Source organism: Suricata suricatta, chromosome 11 (genome assembly GCF_006229205.1).
Source record: "Suricata suricatta isolate VVHF042 chromosome 11, meerkat_22Aug2017_6uvM2_HiC, whole genome shotgun sequence".
Classification (NCBI taxonomy): Eukaryota; Metazoa; Chordata; class Mammalia; order Carnivora; family Herpestidae; genus Suricata; species Suricata suricatta.
Genome location: NC_043710.1, coordinates 108,883,825 through 108,903,680, shown reverse-complemented (window position 1 = coordinate 108,903,680; position 19,856 = coordinate 108,883,825). Strand labels below are relative to the sequence as shown.

Genomic DNA, 19,856 nt, shown 5'->3' with positions numbered 1-19,856 from the left:
TGGAACACTTAGAATTCTTTCAGCAAATCTCCCATAGTCTCTTTGAAAGTGATTATCTAAATTTTCTAAACTCTTGCATAAATTTTCTATTGAGGGTCTCCTGGCTGGCTCAGCTGGTGGAGTACGTGACTCTTGATCTTGGGGTTGTGAGTTCCAGTCCCACTTAGAGAATACTTAGAAAAATAAAATATTTTAAAAAATAATAAATCTTCTCTTGAGTCCTCACATGAACCTGTGAGGTTGGTGAGAAACTGGGGCTGATAGAAATTATTACCCAAGGTCACATTGTCAAAATGTAGTGGGTGTGGGATTAGACTTTGAGGTTTACTCCTGGCCATGAACTTTATTTTGTTTTATTTTTTTTAATAGGAAGCTTATTAATTTTTGTTTTGTTTTGTAATTTATTTTTGAGAGACAGAGAGAGACAGCATGAGCAGGGGAGGGTCAGAGAGAGGGAGACACTCAATCTGAAGCAGGCTCCAGGCTCCGAGCTGTCAGCACAGAGCCCGACGTGGGGCTCGAATCCACCAACGGCGAGATCATGACCTGAACCGAAGCCGGACGCTTAACTGACTGAGCCACCCTGGTCATGTACTTTAAACACTCGATCTATTTTGTCTTAACTTCGTCCCCAACAGTCTGATTACAAACTAAATGTTCCTCCTGTGTTTATTGAAGACTAACTTAATGTCTTACAGAAAAGACGGTGCTCGCTAGAAGACCTTTTCCAGACCCTGAACAAGGTGGAACAGTTAGCGGTAGCAGGAGGCACTCACTCAAAACCGGTATGTTGAAAGCCGTCAGTTAAAGAGGGGACCTACGAGTCCAGCCCCTAAGGGGCGCTGTTCTCGCCCAAGGACCGAGTACTACGGCAGGATTCGGACTACTCCCTTGGGAGTGGACTTGGCTCTCAGCCTGTCCGGCGCGGCGGAGGCCCCGCCCCGAGCGCACGCGCATGCGTACGCGGTCCTGCCTCTGGGCTCTGTCCTATACCGGCTCCCGCGCCGCGTTCAGGTAGCCGGACGACGGCGGGGGAGGGGTGCCGGCAGAAGGCGGGGCTGGAGGGGGCGTCTCGGGCCTTGGGGCTCCTGTGTTAGCGCCCCAGCAAAGGTGGCCCTAACTTCTGATGCAAGGCTGCTCCTTCCGGGATGCGGGGCAATTCCTGGGTCTGGGGGCCTCCGAGGCTCTGCTTGGGGCCAGCGCGCGCCTGCATCTCCAGTCCGGCTTCTCCGCACCTGTCCGGCTGCCGGGCCGTGGCCTTGCAGCCCGGGTCGTGGGTCATGGGTAGCTCGAGGACATGGGGCTGGGCAGGTGCCGAGAGCCTGCGCCTGGCCCCGTCCTGCTGGGCTGAAACCCTAGGCGCCCGCCGGCTCCGGGCGCGCCTACGCCTTCTGCTCCAGATGCCGTCCTAACCGAGCCGCTCGGCAGTGCAGCCTCAAGTCCGCGGGCGGACCTTCCCGCCCACGGGTCGTGCTGTCACTCACCCTGCAGTCCCCAGCCGGCCAGAGGGCACCCCACACTGGCGTCACCGGGTAAAGGGACCAGAGGCAGCTGAGTGATCACGACCACGACCGCAGGCTTTTTAGGGGCTTTCAGGGCAACCGCGGGACCTGCCCAGGGAAGTTCCCCTCGCTTCCGATTCTGCAGCTATTCGTGAACAGCTACCCGCAGTGTGTGCGGGCGTCGGGAGTCACAGGGCTCGGGTCAGCCCTGGGAAGACTTGGAAGTGGGGTTGTTGGGGGGGGTGCAGGGCGCGCGCGCAGAAACTAACCGAAGACCCAGGGCAGTGTCCGCAACCAGCAAACCCTGGCTGAATGAATGAGAAGGTAGGTGGCTGAGGGAGCAGGGCTGGAGGGGGCAGCTCTGCTTCATGCCACCCCTGTGTCCCCTGGGCTGGAGCAGACAGAAGTAATTAGGTTGAGCCTTTAATCACAGCTGGTTTCACCGGCAGGCGGACAAGGAAGAGCGGAGAAAGGCAGAAACTCTAGGGACAAGGTGTGCCGGCTCACGGGCAGTGCCCCCCCAGATTCTCCGTCAGTAATCTCTGTTTTCTTGTCTCCGTCAGGACACTGGGTTCCCTCCCGCCACCCCAGGCTTAATGATTGTCCAGAAGGTGGCTATAAAGGGAGCCTGGGAGGCCGGGTGGAGGAGGGAGCAGAAAAAGCCTAACTCAGCAGATCTGGTCACTGAGAGGCCACAGGCAGGAGCTGTGGTCAGAGGCTCAGCGGCCCGGCCGGTGGGCGCTGCTCCTTTCCACCATGGCAGCCCAGGGCTATGGCTGCTACCGTGCCGTGATCTTCTCAGCCATGTTTGGAGGCTACAGCCTGTACTACTTCAACCGCAAGACCTTCTCCTTCGTCATGCCGTCGTTGGTGGAGGAGATCCCTCTAGACAAGGATGACTTGGGTGAGCCCCGGAAGGGCAGGGGGCGAGCCTCGGGACACAGGCCCAGTAGGACAAGTTGGTGGTGGTGGCAGTGTCACGTGTAAAGGCATGTTCTGTGTGTGGAGTGTCTGCACAGCGGAGGATGGGGAGAGTCGGCATGTCCTGAATGAAGGGACGCCAAAAGCCATATGCCTGGCTGTGGGCAGAGTGCTAGGAGTGTGGTCAATGATCATCTGCAGAGGGCTGCCTGTGTGCTGGGCCTTTGTGTGCCTGTGACCCACATGTGTCCCCAGAGGCTTGGCTTATTCCCAGTGTGCTAGGGGGCTTCTGGGCACGGTTTCCATACCACAGGGTGCACGCAGGCCACCGACATCATAAACAATGGGACCTGGGGCTTGGCATGGAAACGTCATGTCCCCCCGCCCCCACCCCGCGCCATGCTACATTTCAGGAGGAGTAAGGTTCTTGACTCCAACTCTAAGCTCTCTGCCCCATGTTCGGAGGTGGGGCAGCAGAAGCCCAGGTCAGCACCAGGGTGAGGGAATGTCAGCAGGCGCGTGTGGCTAAATCCTGGGGTGAGGGCTGCCCCACTCTTCCCTTCTCACCGGACAGCCACAGCTGGAAGTCTCCAGGAGGTCGAAAAGTCAAGGGTCAGCTTGGGGCTAGCACTGTCGGGGATGAGGAGTAGAGGGGGCCCCCTGAGCGGGTGCCAGGATTCCGGCACAGGCTGCCCCCGGTCCCCCAGAAGGAACCTGCCTCACCCTGCCAGGCACCTCTACACACCTGACCCTGTGCCTTCCTCCATCCCTCCTGTGCCCTTGCCCGGCCCCCCTCCCCCGCAGGGCTCATCACCAGCAGCCAGTCGGCAGCCTATGCCATCAGCAAGTTTGTGAGCGGGGTGCTGTCTGACCAGATGAGTGCCCGCTGGCTCTTCTCGTCTGGGCTACTCCTGGTCGGCCTGGTCAACGTCGTCTTCTCCTGGAGCTCCGCGGTGCCTGTCTTTGCTGCCCTGTGGTTCCTCAATGGCCTGGCACAGGGGCTGGGCTGGCCTCCGTGTGGGAAGATCCTGCGGAAGGTGAGTGTCGGTCCGCGAGAAGCCTGCCGAGACTGGCCGAGGGGGTCCCTACGGGGCACGCGGGAGCCCCGGAACCCCGGTCCCAGGGCGGGTTCCTCGGGACTTCCAGTCCAGCTCCTGTTGCTGGTCAGGATATTTTAGGAGCTAAACATGGTGAGATCAGGTGGCAGATGAGGGCATTGGCCCTGCCAAGTAGAAGCGCCCTCTTCCTCATGCCTGTAACGTGAGCTGCTAGGTTTGCCCGGCCACACCTGCCCTCACCTTTAGCCTGTTTAACGTGGGCACCTGCTCGGAACCCTCTGCCCCCACAGTGGTTTGAGCCATCTCAGTTTGGCACCTGGTGGGCCATTCTGTCAACCAGCATGAACCTGGCCGGAGGGCTGGGCCCCATCCTGGCAACCGTCCTGGCCCAGAGCTACAGCTGGCGCAGCACGCTGGCGCTGTCGGGGGCGCTCTGCGTGGTGGTCTCCGTCCTCTGTCTCCTGCTCATCCACAACGAACCTGCTGACGTTGGGCTCCGGAACCTGGACCCCACCCCCGCCAAGGGCAAGAAGGGTGAGCACCCAAGCCGAATCACTGGGGCACCTTCATTCACCACTCATCTGGCAGACTGAGGACTGGCTGTATGCCTGGCCCTGGGCTAGCCCGTGGAGGTAGGGGGCGGGACGGCGGACTCCGTTCCAAGAAACACTTAGTACCAGACGAGCGGCAGAGCCAGTGAATGCTGCGTGACTCGGTTATATCCCGATCCTGCCTCGCGGCGGAGCCAGACTTCCCTGTCCTGGACAATGTCCTAAGCTCAAGTGGCTTGGGTGCCTTCCTCCGCGTGCCCTGGTGCCCGTTTCATTCGCGGAGGCCTGAGGTGGAGGGGCAGGGCAGAGCAGTGGCTGGAGGGCTGGCTTCCCGCTGACCCCTGGCTGTATGGGTGGACTCTGGCCCTGCGGTTGGTTAATGAGTGGTGGGGGCTCGGCGAGGGCACAGCGGCAAGAGCAGAGCCTCAGGCCTGGCCTCCTCCTGCCCCCAGGGTCCCCGAAGGAGGAGAGTACCCTACAGGAGCTGCTGCTGTCCCCCTACCTGTGGGTGCTCTCCACGGGCTACCTTGTGGTATTTGGAGTCAAGACCTGCTGCACTGATTGGGGCCAGTTCTTCCTTATCCAGGAGAAAGGACAGTCCGTCCTCGTGGGTAAGAGGGGTGTGGGAACGGGGGCGGGGGGGCGGGGCTAGGGAGCAGGAGTCGACGAAGGGGACGGGAAGCTCAAGCCCAGCTTCTCTTAGTCCGTCCTTCTTTCCCCGAGGCTGCGCACCACTCAGACAGCTGCAGCCCGTCACCCTCGGGGACCCTGCACCTCTCTGGGTTCTGGCCAGTCTGGGACAACCCCAGTGTGTGACACCCACCCTTCCCTTCCCTCTTCCCGCCACAACTCCCCACTCCAGGTAGCTCCTACATGAGTGCCCTGGAGGTGGGCGGCCTCGTAGGCAGCATTGCGGCTGGCTACCTGTCAGACCGGGCCATGGCAAAGGTGAGTGGGCAGAGGACTGGAAGGAGGAGCGTCCCTTTAAATCTCCCCAGCCTGACTGGGGCAGGAGCCCTGGGGCACGGGCAGGCTGGCACAGGCCGGGTTTGGGGTGGGCGGCGGGGAGGTTGGAATGATCCCAGGCTACTGTTACTTGCTAGGGAGTGAAGGTAAGGAAAAGGGCTTTAAATGATGTCAAGAGAACGGGAATGTGTCTCCGCCTGGCCGTGGGCTCCTCCACGGTCCTTGAACCGGGCTCGAGCAGGAAGCAGGCGCAGCTTGCCAGCACACGTCCCGACCCTGCCCCATGGCGGAGGAAGGGATGTTGTGGAGTTTGGCCTCGGAACACAACACGAGCAGGTCCCGGGGCCTCCGAGAGCTGTGGCGGGACCTGTCGGCAGAGGCCCCGCGGTGTCCGAGGCTGGGGGCGGAGGTGCTCTGCTGCTTCGAGGCGCTGACGGTGCTGGGACTGTATCCACAGGCAGGGCCCTCCATCTACGGGAACCCTCGCCACGGCCTGCTGCTCTTCATGATGGCTGGCATGACCGTGTCCATGTACCTCTTCCGGGTCACTGTGGGCAGTGACTCCCCCAAGGTAAATAAGGAGGGCCTGGCCCGCAACAGGCACAAGGACTCTCCGAGTCCCTATCCCTGGCTCCGCCCCGCCCTGGGCCTTTCTCTGCCTCTCAGACTTCCCTTTCCAGTCCTGTCTTACCTCTCTGCACTCTGTGCCCCTCCTAGACTCGGGGCCTGGCTCTCTTTCCTTCCCTGTGCTCCTCTAGGATGTTGCTTTCTGGACTCCAGCTCTTCATCCTCTCGCTGAGCTCACAGGCTTTACAGAGCACGAGGTGCCTCATTTCTGGTCTTCCTGCTGGTTTGTCTTGCCCTTGTCCTACGGTCTGCCCTGTCCCTAGCCAATCCAGGTAGCACGCGTTCTGAGAGGAGACAGCATCTAACTTGGAGGGCTGGCTTCTGTACCTCCTCCACCTACCTGCACAGGCCCTTGGGTTGGCTCAGTGGGGCACCCACACCTCTAGCTCTGCCCTGTCCATTATATGGGGAAGTGGGGTGAGGGAGGTCACTTCTGTCTCCTTACTGCAGTTCTCTCCTCTGGCGGAGGTAGGTGGGCTTTCTCAAACTCTAAATGCCACCCCGCACTGCCTTTGTAGCTCTGGATCCTGCTGTTGGGAGCTGTGTTCGGCTTCTCCTCCTATGGCCCCATTGCCTTGTTCGGAGTCATAGCCAACGAGAGTGCTCCTCCCAACCTGTGCGGCACCTCCCATGCCATCGTGGGGCTCATGGCCAACGGTAAGCGGTGCTCTCCGGGGCCTCCGCCTCACCCCCACTTGCGCCTCGCACGTGGGCCAGCTAGAGGCTGGGGCGGGCCGCACAAATGACCGGGGCTCTTCCCCTCCTCCTTGGCAGTGGGCGGCTTTCTGGCTGGGCTGCCCTTCAGCACCATTGCCAAGCACTATAGCTGGAGCACAGCCTTCTGGGTGGCCGAAGTGACCTGTGCCGTCAGCACGGCTGCCTTCTTTCTGCTACGAAACATCCGCACCAAGATGGGTCGAGTGCCCAAGAAGGCTGAGTGAAGAGTGTGCAGGCGCCGCCAGCGCATCCTCCCCCACCCGCGGCCCTTCCCCTGCACAGGGTGGGGGAGGTGCAGGGCAGGGAGGAAGAGAGGAGCTGCTCTGGCTACCACTAAACCCTGGATTGCCTTTTTTGCTCCTTTTCCCTCACCTGGGTGGCGCTGGAAGTTCCTAGTGGCTCATGAGGCCCCAGCTCCCCATCCTATGGTCTATTTAAAAGGCAACTCTTGTTCTTGGACTCCATTAGCTCCTATTTCCTGCCTTCAAACAGGAAACCCTATCGTGAGGGAGTCTCCTATACCCTTCTTCCTATCCTGGGCCCTGCCCCGCCCCCCCGCCCCCCCCAGAGGTGAAGCTCCTCCCACTCACCCTCCCGAGGCTGCAGGGCACCAATGGCCCACCATTTCTGCCCTAAGGCCTCTGAGCACAGGGTGAGTGCTCTTGCCAATACCTCAGATTCCAGGCAGCAGGAGGCCATCACTTTCAGCAATACCCTGGGAGACAGGGAGCCTGGGAGGGAGGAAGACTTAATAAAGAGATGAAAACTAGATTTGATACTAAACATGATCAGTGAGCCATTCTTTCAAAAGGGGTATTACAAACCAGAGACAGTTTTCTTTGGAAAATATTCTCTACCTGTTCTTTCCATCCCAAAAGGGACAGACTTCATTTCCTTGGGACGGGAGATCTGACGTATACTCCTTTTAGCTTAGGTCTCCTTTGCCTTCAACTTAACACTGTATAACTCAATGGTCATTTTAGAGACGAAGCCCCTGGGTTTTAGGCAGTAGGACAGTGGCTTGTGATAGCGTAGTCAGAAAGCCTGGGTTCGAACTCACGCAGTAACTAGCTTTGAGACCCTGAGGCCGAGGGAGTCTGCGCCTTGCTAAATCTATTGTCTGTAATAGAATGTACCCCCTGAGATCAGGGTGAGGGTTAAGTTCGATAAAGCAGGAAAGGCTAGCTGTAAACATCTGGTAAATATTTCACCATCACCCTAGAAGTCAGCAATTCTGGAACTAGACCCAAGGTTCTGACTCAGAGCCCCAAGTTCCTTTATTTAATGAACACTTATTTGTTTTCTATTAGAGTATCTCCTCTCAGAATTCCTTCTCATTCCTGTCTCCCCGCCAGAGCCCTTCCCCCCAGCCATCAATTAGGACAGCAAACACAGATCAAAGGAATGTTTATTTACCATTTACGGACCTACTTCCTCTATAAATAAGTCTGTACAGAGTTGGGAAGTAGGCCCACGACAGACAGGGGAGGGCACAGAGCAGTATGAAGGCTCAGGGATATGCACGTGTCATCAGGCTCTCCCCCCCCCCCCCCCCCCCCCCCCCCCCCCCCCCCCCCCCCCCCCCCCCCCCCCCCCCCCCCCCCGCCACTGTCAAGTGCACGATCGAGGCTGTGGGATCTCCGGCGGAGTGGACACAGCATACGCCTTGCTGCAGATCTCAAGATCCGGGGAATCCATTGCAGGCCCAGCCTATGACCCAGGTCCGAAAGTTCCAGCCTTCTCTGCCACCTCCAGGGCTAACTTCAGGTTCTGGTCAAACAGCTCACACCTAGGCCAGACCCAAGCGGCACGAATGAGGACAAGTGTAAGGCCTCAGCCTCTTCCCCACTGTGGGTGCTGAGGTGGGGCGGCAGAAACTTTCCTGAAGGACAGGAACCCACAGGGAGTCTCTGGTCTCTCAAAATAGCAAGAAAAGGCTAGTCGCTTTTGTTTTACTTAAGAAAACAGTTCTTCTTACTCTTGTGAAAAAATGTCTGTGGGAAAAGCACAAACAGAAGGGCCAGGACGCCCAGAGCAGCCTCCGGGGAAGGGGACCGCCTACCTGATCGGCATTTCCAGCGAGTAGAACGGATTCTTGAGGGCAAAGTCTGAGTAAATCTCGTATATCTTTCGGAGAAGAGAGTCTATTCCAGCTTGTCTGGGATCCGCCAGCACCACAAACTTGATCCCTGGAGGGCGAGCAACAGTTACCGAAGAGTAGAGAAAAGCAAAGAACATCATCCTGTGTGTGTGTGTCGCATTTTTTAAGCCCATTTTAAATTGTATCCTTATTGCTCCATTAAGCAAGACTATGGATCTGTAAGACCAACGTCCTGATCCTGACGTGACTTTATCACATCACCCAAATGACTGAGACCAGGCCTTGCTTTCTAGGTCTGTCACTTAATTCACAGTCTTGTGGTCCCTGCAGCAAGTGCCTGGCAGGAAACAAATTCAGGCAGTTTTCAATTATCCCCATTAAGGGAGTGGGGCAATGACATGATCCAAAGGTCATTTCCATTTGGCATTCGGGTTTTATTTTGAAACACACCTACCAAAATGTGTGCAACACTAAGGTGAGTTTTATCTGCACACAAGATAACCACGGCTGAGCGTGCTGGGTGGTGTGGACAAACTGGCATCAGATTAAATATTGGCTTTGGAATCACAAAACAAACAGACGTGTCTGTGCAATTTTCCCAGGAACAGCTAACCACCACCCCCGTGCTTGCCAAAGCTGTCTTTGGTCAGTCCCTTCCCCCAACCTGCCCCCACTCGCATCCCTCTGGCCTTTCTGGAGACGCATACCTGTCAGGGTCTGGAAACAGTGCAGTTTGAACGTGTCGGTCTCCAGCATCTCAATGCCTGAGCTGCCCTGTTCTGGAGACAGCTGGGAACCGATGGCGAACAGCCTATTTGCAAAGGAGGGGAGGTTGGGAATGCACCCCACTGTTTTAAGGAGGCATGCTGCTCAAACTTTTCCGCTGAAGCAACCCACGCTGCTCAGGCGTTCACATTACACCGTGAGAGGTCAGGAGAGGCAGTGTGACAGTTTATGAGTTCGAGCCCTGTGTTGGGCTCTGTGCTGACAGCTCAGAGCCTGGAGCCTGCTTTGGAGTCTGTCTCCCTCTCTCTGCCCTCCCTCCCTTGGCTGGGCTTGCTCTCAAAAATAAACAGAAAAAAGAGGTGGTGTGAATTGCCTAGCAGCACCAAGATTTCTTTAAAATTCATTTGAGCACTGCACGTATTTGACACTCCTGCTCTGCTATGAAACACTTTATGTCGAAAGCTTTGGGTGAAATTAACACTGGGAGCAGGTGCCACGGTTGAGCCCCACGACTAAGATTATCCAACTGCATTGGAGCAGAGAGCGGGAAAAGGTCTTATCATTTAGCTCAGTTACCTTTCTTTAAAGGCTTAGAAACGAAAGCCGAGGGAAGCTGACTTCCACGAGATCACACCACTGCCAGTATTATCTAAAGCCTAGTCATACTGGACTAGTTTTCTTTTCACAACACAGAACTGATGATTTAAAAGGAAGCAAAGAGGAACGCCTGGGTGGCTCAGTGGGTTGAGCCTCTGGCTCTTGGTTTCCGCTCAGGTCACCATCTCCTGGTTCCTGAGCCCCGCACAGGCTCAGTGCTAACACTGCAGAGCCTGCTTGGAATTCACTCACTCACTCTCTCTCTGCTCCTCCCCTGCTTGCCCGGGCGCGCTCGCTCTCGCTCTCTCTCTCAAATAAATAAACTTCAAACTAAAAAAAAAAAAAAAAAAGGCAAAGAAGGGTCAGCACTGCTGCTCAGGAGACTTACTGCAGCAAGAACCACACTAATCCAGCTAGCTTAAGGGCCAAGTGCAGGCCCAAAGGCACTAGAGTGCTGGGTGACTTACGAATGGAACATGGAGGCCAGCATGAGCTTCTCATTGGAGGTGAGGCGGGGTCGGCCGAACCGAATGGACACCGGGTAATTAGCAGGGTTGCCCAGGTATTCCAGCACCTCTTTCCCATCGGCCGTGTACTTGCCGTTCACGTCCACGCCATTGATGGCCAGCACTGCGTGCCCCACTGTAGAGGCGAAGCTAAGGGTCAACGAAGCCCTAGCGTGGGGCCTCCGCCTTAGGGACCAGCAACCCGGCCTCACCCCCTCTCCCCCAACCCCACTGCCCAGCAGAGACACGAGCCCACTCCGCAGCACCGGGCCCGCACATCGGACGCAAGCCTAGCCCACCCCGGATGCCGTCGCGCTGGCCGAATGCTACCAGCACACGCTCGTCGTGCAGCTTGAGCAGCAGATCAAGAGGGTAACTGAAAGTTTTCTCAGCCTCGGCCCGTGGCGCGTAGCTGTCCAGCTGGTAGATGAGGCCGCCAGCTTTGTTCACCACGTACACACTAAAAATCGCCATCGCGGCCGCGGCCCCTCAGAGGCGGGGATTCGGCTTCTTCCAGAGGCCCCGCCCCGGAACCGCAGTCACTGGACCCGCCCCTAGTCCCCGCCCTCCTCCGGGCCCCGCAAAGCCGGCGCCTGCGCACTTGTAGCACCACGCTTAGCGGGATCGCCGAGGGTAGTTGCGGAGGCTGGCACATTGTTTTCTCTCTTTTTTATTAGGTTCCAGGGACAGGGAGGAGTAACGTGTGACTGCCTCACAACTAGCGGCAAAGTTCCATAAAGGCCGCGGGCAGTGTTCGGGGTGCGCGGCTGGGGAAAGACAACCACCCACCCCGCGGCCCGCTGGCCGAGGGGACTGGGCCTGCGCGCTTCCGCCGCGGGCTCCGCCCCTTGCCCCGGAAGCGCTCGCTGCGGGTGCAGGTTTCTGGGCCCGTGCGTCAGCCGTGCTTCCTCTTTGTCCGACATCTTAGCGAGGCTGCAGGGCGGCCCACTGCTCGCTGAGCTTCGCTATGGTGAGCGCTCTCGGGTGGGAAGCTGGTGCGGCGCCGAGGGCTGAGCCGCGCTGGGACGGGGTGGAGGCGGCCGCGGACGCAGGGCCCCAGACCCGCGGGCTGCTGCTTCGCGCGGGCGGGCGGATTGCTTCTCCCATGTGCTCCGGCAGTGGGGCCTGGGGGTGCAGTGGCCGAGGGAGCGTGGGGCTGCTTGTAATCTGGCTGCCTTCCCCCTTTCCGCACAGCCCCCCAAGGACGACAAGAAGAAGAAAGATGCCGGAAAATCGGCCAAAAAAGACAAAGACCCAGTGAACAAATCTGGAGGCAAGGCCAAAAAGAAGGTAGGCGTGGAGTCCTCCCCAAGAGTGAGGGAGACGGGATGTCGGGCCTCCGTCGCTGTAGTACTAAATGACGTGTATGGTAAGATGGCTCTTAGGGTTGTGGCGTTCAGAGTCCGAGGACTAGAATTGTGCGCTCACCGTTTTGTGTTTGGAAGAATGGGGTGGTGCACACCAAAGTGTGAACCCGCTGTTCTGATACTTAGCACATGCTGTTCTTTTCGTTTGTTCGTGGGGTCAGCCTCAAGATGTGTTCGGGGTTTTTTCCCCTTCTTTTTAAACTTCTCTTGGATGCCGTAAAGATAAACGGCAGTTGGGTTCTTTTTGCTTTGTATCCTGGTTTCAAGTTATTTGAATCTTAGTTTGCAGAGTTTCTGCAAATTCTGAATTTCATAGATTCCTGCAGGGCAAGAACAGACACCCTTGCAGTATAATCCTCTGGCCGTGGAAGAGGGTTCCCTGACACGGGTTGTTTGGGGAAGGGAAGAGTCATTTCTTCCGGGAACACGGACTCTCTTTCTCTTTTGGTGAGCAGAAGTGGTCCAAAGGCAAAGTTCGGGACAAGCTCAATAACCTGGTCTTGTTTGACAAAGCGACGTACGACAAGCTCTGTAAGGAGGTTCCCAACTACAAGCTCATTACTCCAGCGGTCGTTTCTGAGAGACTGAAGATTCGAGGCTCCCTGGCCAGGGCGGCCCTTCAGGAGCTGCTTAGTAAAGGTGAGAGGGGGGTGTGGTCCTGGATTGCCTTTGCACCTAAACCTGGCCTGGCCGTTAGCCATCTGAGGTGTGTTTACTGAATTTATGAAAATGGGCACGGGCTACCCAGTGATTGTAACATTCTGACGTTACCTGTAGGCAGACCTCCAGGCGTGGATCGTAGTCAGTTTCGTGTCCTGCACCTCTTTGTCACTTTGGTGAAGCACCGGGATCTTGTGTGTTCTCGTCATAAATCCGCGTTAAGAGTTACAGAATAGGGGCATCTGGTGGCTTGGTTGGTTAAGCATCCAGCTCTTAACTTCCACTCGGGCTGTGATCTCCTAGTTCATGGGATGCTCTGGGCTTGTGCTAACATTGCGGAGCCTACTTGCGATCCCCTCCCCCTCAGTCTCTTGGGTTTTCTCACATTTAGAGTTACTAACTGTATTGAGAATATGGTCACTAAAACATTAAGAGCTTTGAAAAAAAATTCTTTTTGTTTATTTTTGATAGAGCATGAGGGGGGAGGGGCAGAGAGAGGGGGAGACACAATCCAAGCAGGCTCCAGGCTCCGAGCTGTCAGACAGCCTGACTCGGGGCTCAAACCCACGAACGTGAGATCATGACCTGAGCTGAAGCCAGAGACCTAACCAACTGAGACACCCAGGAACCTCATTAAGAGCTTTGATAGTAAAACATTTTCTACTTCTGTATTTTAAAAGTCAAGTAGTGGGTCTAATCATAATTTTACATTAAATAGAAGTATACATATTTTAAACCCCAGGGTGTCTAAACGTAAATGGTGACTTTAATAAAGTGCAGTATGGGTAACCATCCCAAGAGCAGATAGTGGGTCCCTCATTTAGAAAGACTAAATCAAATTAGATTATCACCAAGAAACGTGGGCATGCTTGCCTGTTACTAAACAGTCATGCTCAAGTTCAGTATTTCTCATGTCTATGAAGCATTTATTTCATAGGACTATATGAAAACCTCTTTATTTTCTCCCTAGGCCTTATTAAACTGGTTTCAAAGCACAGAGCCCAAGTGATTTACACCAGAAACACCAAGGGTGGAGATGCTCCAGCTGCTGGTGAAGATGTGTGAACAGGTAGCAAGAATGTAGGGGCTCGGGGTGTAGGAAGTATGCATCCCCCATGTACATGAGGCTTTACTTATCATTGTGATTCATTTTTTATTTTTTTTTGTAGGTCCCACCAGCTGTACAGTTTGGAAAATAAAACTTTATTAAATCAAATAAGTGGGTATGTCTCTTTACTAAGAAAAGCAGTTACAAAGGAGAAGAGCAGGTATGGGTTTGTTGGCTTAGCTTTGTGCCTCATGGTGTTTGGAAAAGGATCAGGAAACATTTGGCTCTTTTTCTTTATGGGACTGCTTGTTTCTTGCTGCAGCTTCCGTTTTGAATTGATGTCTGAAAGGAAATGAAGGGTTACAGGGTGAAGGCTGAGATCTCTCCAAAGGCGCAGGGGCCGGGGTCCTGGCACTGGGCCCATACCTAGATTGCCAGCGGCGTCCGTTATTCCAGACACGGCCAAAAGAGGGCAGCCAGCCCACGCCGGTGCTGGAGTTGTGATCAAAGTTGGCCCCAACTCTGTCTGGGGGGAGTTTCTTCAATTTCTGTTTTTCTTCTACAAAGAAGTAAACAGTTTTATTTGAGCAGTAAAACTTAACCCCCTCTCATTCTGGAATCTGTTTACTTACTTTCTTTAAGAAATTCTTCGTAGGAGGGCCCTATTTGTGGGTTTGCAGAGCTGTATTCCTCATCTTGAACCATCCAGGGAGGCGTAGCACCTGGAAGAGACCCAGTAAGCAGACGTTATGGCACCCTAAGCTTCAGGCTACTGGGACACTGCCTTAGGTAAGAGCTTGTCACTAACTGACAAGGAGAAATGTTCAAAAGCAAAACCCAGGGATTCTGGACCTTGGGAAGTTGAGAGCCCTGGGCTCATTTAAAGCAACATACCTTACATGTAATAGGACGTGCTGATACTTAAAACCTTTGTTGAAGCACAACAGGCCTACAGGTACACCCACTGAAAGTGTACAATTTGAAAAGAAAACCCTTAAAAATATTTCCTGTACCTCCCCATCTGCCTGTTCCCAGCCCTGGGGAGCCATGGGTTTGCTTCCGTTACTCTAGTTGGCATTTTCAAGTACGTGCCTGTTTTTGGTCTGGCTGCTAACGGTTTGAGATTTATCGATGCTTCCTTGTTGAGCATCCCTCTGTCAATAAACTTGGGACCATCTGTGCAGTGAGCGTTCTTTTCTCTTGGGTTATGTAATGGGGGGGGAGGTGTTTACCTTCTCAACCCCTGAACCTGTTCCAGTTGGTTCTATTTACATTCCCAGCAGCAGTATGAGTGTGAATACACACCGTCCATCTTTAATTTTAGCCATTCTAATGAGCATCTTTTTATATGCTTTTACTGAATTTTGAGAGTTCTTCATGTTTTCAAAATAGGATTCCATCAGATCGTACTTTTAAAATTTTTAAGTTTATTTTGAGATATTGTGAATAAAGAAGGGGTAGAAGGAGGGGGAGAGAATCCCAAATAGGTTCTGCACTGTCAGTGCAGAGCCCAACACGGGGCTCAAACTCATGAAATTAGAGCGTGACCTGAGCCACCCAGGGGCCCCAGGTTGTATTTGATCAACTTTATTTAAAAAATAATGGTCTCTTACCATCTGAGAAACACTGCCTTAAGCCTTACCTGAGTGGATGTTACCAATTCCCGGTGCGTCCTGCAGTGAGAAATGGGGGAGAGTCCCAGCTGAGTCCCAGCTGAGAAAGCAGCACAGGCTACTCCTAGCTAGAGAAAGGACAACCCACAGGAAGTGGATGGAACAAGCCCCAGTTCTGTGCCCTGGTTTGAGGTTAAACCCCCAGAGCCCAGACAACTGGAAAACAGCCTTGTCCTCAAGAGACTCGTGGCCCTCCACAATGAAGATGTCTGGCTGCCAGGTGCCAGGTAGGCAGAAGCCTTTCCTCACAGGGCTTACAGATCGTGGGGGAAGAGAATTCAGCATAAATTACACAGGTTGTTTTGGCAGCTCTTTACATGGGACTAAGTACATTTATAATAGGTAACCTGTTCAGAAAAGCATTCCATGAAAAGGTGACATTTGAACAAGGCTGAAAGAAGGTGAACCTACGATTTAAGGCAATGCTAACTACGTGTGCAAAAACAGGAAGCATGATATGGGTGGAGTAGCACTGACTCTTTGTTTGGGACAGGAGTGCAGAGGGATTAGAAACTTCCAGAAAAGTGTATATGATTGGAGGCCATCTAAAAATCAGGTGGTAAAGTAAGACCTTATTGACAGGACGTAGGAAATGAAAGAGGAAATAACTAGAAATAAGCAGCGTGGTAGCAGTTAGCGTCAGGGGCCTCTGGGGTATTTATAAACGGCCCACACTGGGAGTTGAGGGTTCCGCAGAGGAGGAGATGAAGGCACTGGCACTCCTCGGTGGCAGTGGGGGCAAAGGTGTGAGGAGACCACTGGAGAGTGAGGAAATGGGTCTGAAAACACACTATGGACGACCACAGAAGAGAAGGCTGGGATGGTTAGAAGAGGCACAAAACCCAGGAGAGGTGGGTGTCCTGGGAAGTGAGGGGGCGCTGGCTCTTCCTGGCCGGCTTATCCGTTGTACCTGATGGCCGATGAATGTCAGAGGTTGTCCTGCTTCCATGCAGTCAAGCTCTGGGGCTGGTGGCAGGTCCAAGTAGGAGGGCTGCTGTGAAGTGGAAGCCACTTGACTGAAAAAGACAGACAGGAGCCAGGCTGGCAGATGGGGTCCTTGAGCCATGAGGATGGCACAGGTGAACTTTGTTCCCACTCCCCGGCCACAGAGTCACAGAACGCTCTAACATGTCAAACTCCCAACAAGAGATTCCTTAACAGTTTTACCTGTTGGTCCCTTTCCAGCTTCCAAGTGCTGAAGAGCCTTCTTCTGGGTCTGGCACTGCCTGAGGCTGAGTTTGATTCAGGAAAAATAAATGTGTCTAGGACACTTAGCAGTCTGTCTAGGCCATGCTCCCACCCTCCAGAAGGAAAGTAGTACATGGAGGGTACTGTCCTTGCCAGCCTCCCTCCCTCCTCCCCTGCCTTGCCCACACTGCCACTGACAAGGCCTGCCCCCTGGCAGACGGGTAAGGGAATTCAAGCCGAGCAGATGAAGCATGGAGTCCACGAGTTCTTAGAAGAGCTGGCAGGTGAAATGCCGGACCTGGGAGAACCAGGGATCAAATGGATTTGGATACTGCTCTGGCTCCTCCGAGGGAAACCAACCTCTAGGACAGACCGCAGCAGCTCCCGCCGGCTGTGCTCCGCCTCCCGGATCTGAGCCGCCATCTGTGGGAGAGCGGCTGCTCAGCTGGGTACAAGGTCATGGGGTCGGGTCCTCCACAGGCCCTTCTTTTAACTCACTTCTTTGATCACCTCATCCTCTTTTTCCTCATAGGAATCTAAACCTTTCACCATGGACTTCTTGAATCTAAAAAGAAAAAGGGCAAGTCAGCCAAGAACCCCAGCCCCCGCCAATTAATGAGAAGATCCTCAGATCACTTTTTCTTTAAATTTTGGAGAATTTCAAAATCACAGAACAATGAACACCCATGTACCTTTCACCCAGATTCACTGTTAACATTTTGCCATACTGGCTCCAACTTCTCTTCTAGGCAAACCCTGCCTTTTTGCCAAATCAAAAATGGGCTTTTAGGGGCGCCTGGATGCCTCAGTCGGTTAAGTCTCCGACCTCGGCTCAGGTCAGATCTCACGTTCGTGGGTTCGAGCCCCGTGTCAGGCTCTGTGCTGACAGCTAGCTCAGAGCCTGGAGCCTGCTTCAGGTTCTGTGTCTCCCTCTCTCTCTCTCTGCCCCTCCCCCTCTCATGCTCTGTTTCTCTGTATCAAAAATAAATAAAAACATTAAAATAAAAAAAAATGGGCTTTTAGAACATCATGAGACTTAACTGAAACCTTGAGCATGCACCTAAGAACAGAAGGAACTTATGATGCCATGAAATCATTACCACACTTAAGCTCTGTGATCAGGGCATCTGGCTGCTCAGTCAGGTAAACATCGGACTCTTGATTTCGGCTCAGGTCATGAGCTCATGGTTCTGAGATCAAGCCTTGCCCTGGGCTCCGTGCTGAGCAGGGAGCCTGCTTGAGGTTCTTTCCCTCTCCCTCTCCCTGCCCCTCCCCAACCCCCGACATGCACATGCACACTCAAACATTTAAAACAAAATCTATTATCTTTTTGGTTATTCTTTTGAATTGGCCCATATCTGGGACAATACCAACATGCTGGGACTGTTTAATCTTATGTGCACATGTAAAGGTATCAGAATACCAGTATTATTAATATGACTATCAACAAAAAAACTAAGTGAGCCTCAGGATTTCTTTGTAGCTTTTAAGTCCTTAAAACATATTCTGAAGATACACAGTCAGAATTTTGTGTTAAAATTACTTAAATTCTTATTCTTTTGTGATATCAACTTGATATATAGCTATGATAACTTGTTACTGTTTGCAATGAAGTTTAGGATTTGCTTTCTGGCCTGACTTGAATGCACTGAGGGAGCGGCTGCACCATGGTGCCCTGGCAGCCGGGCCTATCCGTACGGGCAAAGCCTAGCACTGCAGCATCTGAGTCCTGGCCAAACGCTTGTGTGATGCTCCTGGAAAACAGGAAGATGGGTGAGCTGACAGCTGCTGTGGGGCCATCCACCACTCGCCCCTGATCTCCCCCAACACCCCCAGGCTGTCCGGGCTCCCCAGCACCAGGGTGTCCCACGCTCACGCTGCAGTTAGCCAGCTCTTTCTTTGGAGTGGTGCTTTCTGGTGGGTTGGGCAAGGACTGGGGAAGTGGGCACTTTAGGCATATTGTTTTCGCTAAGTAATAAACAGGCTAGATCTAAAGAGGGCTCGTGGTGTCTTTACTGGCCAAGTTAGTGAGGCTGGGCTTTGCCTCGTGTGTGACCTTGAGATTTATAAGATTTATAAGATTCAGAAGTCAAAACTATTTAATAAGTTCAAAGCGTCCATCCTCCTAATTCTCAACGATCACCTTTTCCGCTCAGCTACCCTTTACTCACCCACCAAAACCATCTGGAGCTGGGTCAGGAAGGAAGGACTGAGTGCTTTTTGGCCTCAGTTTCCATCTCCTGCCCATATGAGCCACAGATTGGAAGGCAAGGTGGTAGGATTTAGGCATTTCTTATCATTCCCTCATTATTCTCCACACTGAGAAGAAAAGAATAGACCAGAGTTTTTCCGTGACGTTGGCTCTGGGATCCCCTTGGATGCCACACCCCGTAACCTCAGTATCGTCCCAACAGACACAGTGTGAGGCTGCCTGGTCCTCTTCCTGAAGAGTCAGCCCTCACCCACTCTGTGCTGCCGGCTTCCTGCACTCCGGTTTCTCAGGGTCCTCCACAGGCCGCGTAAAACAGTCTAAAGCTATTGACACCGGGGAAGTACCAGTTTCTCGCACACTCTAAAAAGCCTCTTCTGTTCCGCAAGAACCTGAACATTCTCCGGACCACGCACTTAGACAGCTGACTGTAGGCCACTTTGATCACACACTATGCTCCACATCCTACCCCCCTAACTAGACAGAAACCTCTCCAGGACTCGGTCATACTCCACTTGCGTATGGTGTCTAGAATCCTCAGTGCTGCAAAAACAACGCCCTACTGAACTTTCCAACTACTAGAGGAAGCTCCGGGACCTGACACAGACCCGAGAGGCCCCATTCCGTTAGTTCACCGTTCATCAGCAGCGACTTACCGTGCATAGTCCTGGGGGGAGATCAGAAATTTCTCTTTCATCTGGAACTCCGCCTTGTTCTCCCACCAGAATCTGTTGGTTGCTTTCTTGTGCTCTGGGCTGAGAATGAACGAATAATCTCAGTGATAAGTGGTATATTACAAAATATCACTCAGATGTCTAGACATTAGATTCGTAACGCACACTGCCACCGGGCTTTCTGCCTCTGGGCAGGGCTGACGGAAGGAAGACTGTTCTCGGTCTCTCCCAGACGTCCAGTCTCCCTCTTCCGAGAAAAACAGAAGCAGCTGATGAGTGGAGGTCATCCCGAGCCAGCTGCCCAGCGGGCTTTCCCACCACGACCACTGGGACCCTGGAAGCCACAAACCTTCTACCCCCTAAGGAATGCAAGGTCTATAAGGTGACTCAACCCGTCCTCATCAGACCATAAAAGCGTTCTCCCCCCCCCCCACTCCCCGAGCCGCCCGGCCACACCAGGATGCCAGTGGGGGGAGGGGGTGCCCGAGCGCGGCTCACCTGGCCAGGTGCTCCAGCAGCCCCCCGTGCAGCACCGTCAGGAGGCCGTGGCTCAGGTGTGCCCGCACCTCGCGGCCGCAGCACGGGCACCAGCAGCGCCGCTCGTGCTCCGGCACGTAGCGCTCCACCTGCGCGGCGCGGACGGCCTTGCGGGCGGCCTCCACCTGCGGCGGGGAGGGTATCGGCGGGGGGTGTCGGCAGGGGCGCCCCGCCCCCCACCCCCTCGCGCCCCGACCGCACCGCCCGCATCGCCGCCCCAGGCCGTCC

The 19,856-nt window shown here is 54.3% G+C and overlaps 4 protein-coding genes across 6 annotated transcripts in view; 2 read left to right on the top strand and 2 right to left on the bottom strand.

Annotated features, from left to right (window-relative positions):
- The first annotated feature begins 935 nt into the window (after positions 1-935).
- On the top strand, positions 936-7,125 carry SLC37A4 (solute carrier family 37 member 4). 3 transcript variants are annotated; one of them, XM_029956003.1, is made up of 10 exons: positions 936-1,014; positions 2,066-2,406; positions 3,228-3,460; positions 3,772-4,015; positions 4,485-4,643; positions 4,895-4,980; positions 5,456-5,569; positions 5,757-5,822; positions 6,144-6,282; positions 6,400-7,125. In XM_029956003.1, the coding sequence occupies exons 2-10, from the start codon at positions 2,259-2,261 to the stop codon at positions 6,564-6,566; spliced, it is 1,356 nt and encodes a 451-aa protein (XP_029811863.1). In that variant the 5' UTR covers positions 936-1,014; positions 2,066-2,258; the 3' UTR covers positions 6,567-7,125. The 3 variants fall into 3 exon arrangements, with proteins under 3 accessions (XP_029811863.1, XP_029811862.1, XP_029811864.1); XM_029956002.1 differs by lacking the exon at positions 936-1,014 and adding an exon at positions 1,080-1,826; XM_029956004.1 differs by lacking the exons at positions 936-1,014; positions 5,757-5,822 and having other exon boundaries at positions 1,081-2,406.
- Positions 7,126-7,946: 821 nt separating this feature from the next.
- On the bottom strand, positions 7,947-10,797 carry TRAPPC4 (trafficking protein particle complex 4). The gene is made up of 5 exons (XM_029956006.1): positions 10,572-10,797; positions 10,234-10,408; positions 9,151-9,254; positions 8,405-8,531; positions 7,947-8,131 (listed from the first exon to the last, which is right to left on the bottom strand). Exons 1-5 carry the CDS (start codon positions 10,744-10,746, stop codon positions 8,053-8,055), a joined length of 660 nt encoding a protein of 219 aa, XP_029811866.1. The 5' UTR covers positions 10,747-10,797; the 3' UTR covers positions 7,947-8,052.
- A 334-nt stretch (positions 10,798-11,131) lies between these two features.
- RPS25 (ribosomal protein S25) lies at positions 11,132-13,574 on the top strand. Its single transcript, XM_029956007.1, has 5 exons — positions 11,132-11,242; positions 11,467-11,562; positions 12,095-12,278; positions 13,270-13,368; positions 13,469-13,574. The coding sequence occupies exons 1-4, from the start codon at positions 11,240-11,242 to the stop codon at positions 13,362-13,364; spliced, it is 378 nt and encodes a 125-aa protein (XP_029811867.1). The 5' UTR covers positions 11,132-11,239; the 3' UTR covers positions 13,365-13,368; positions 13,469-13,574.
- The window catches only part of CCDC84 (coiled-coil domain containing 84), a 6,709-nt gene continuing 334 nt past the window's right edge, over positions 13,482-19,856 (bottom strand). The window contains exons 2-11 of the mRNA XM_029956005.1: positions 19,590-19,753; positions 19,074-19,172; positions 16,707-16,773; positions 16,569-16,631; positions 16,188-16,252; positions 15,931-16,036; positions 14,990-15,020; positions 13,980-14,069; positions 13,774-13,906; positions 13,482-13,689 (exon numbers count right to left, since the gene is read on the bottom strand). Coding sequence (XP_029811865.1) covers positions 13,617-13,689; positions 13,774-13,906; positions 13,980-14,069; positions 14,990-15,020; positions 15,931-16,036; positions 16,188-16,252; positions 16,569-16,631; positions 16,707-16,773; positions 19,074-19,172; positions 19,590-19,753 — 891 coding nt within the window. The 3' untranslated portion in view covers positions 13,482-13,616. The remainder of the gene's footprint in view (positions 13,690-13,773; positions 13,907-13,979; positions 14,070-14,989; positions 15,021-15,930; positions 16,037-16,187; positions 16,253-16,568; positions 16,632-16,706; positions 16,774-19,073; positions 19,173-19,589; positions 19,754-19,856) is intronic.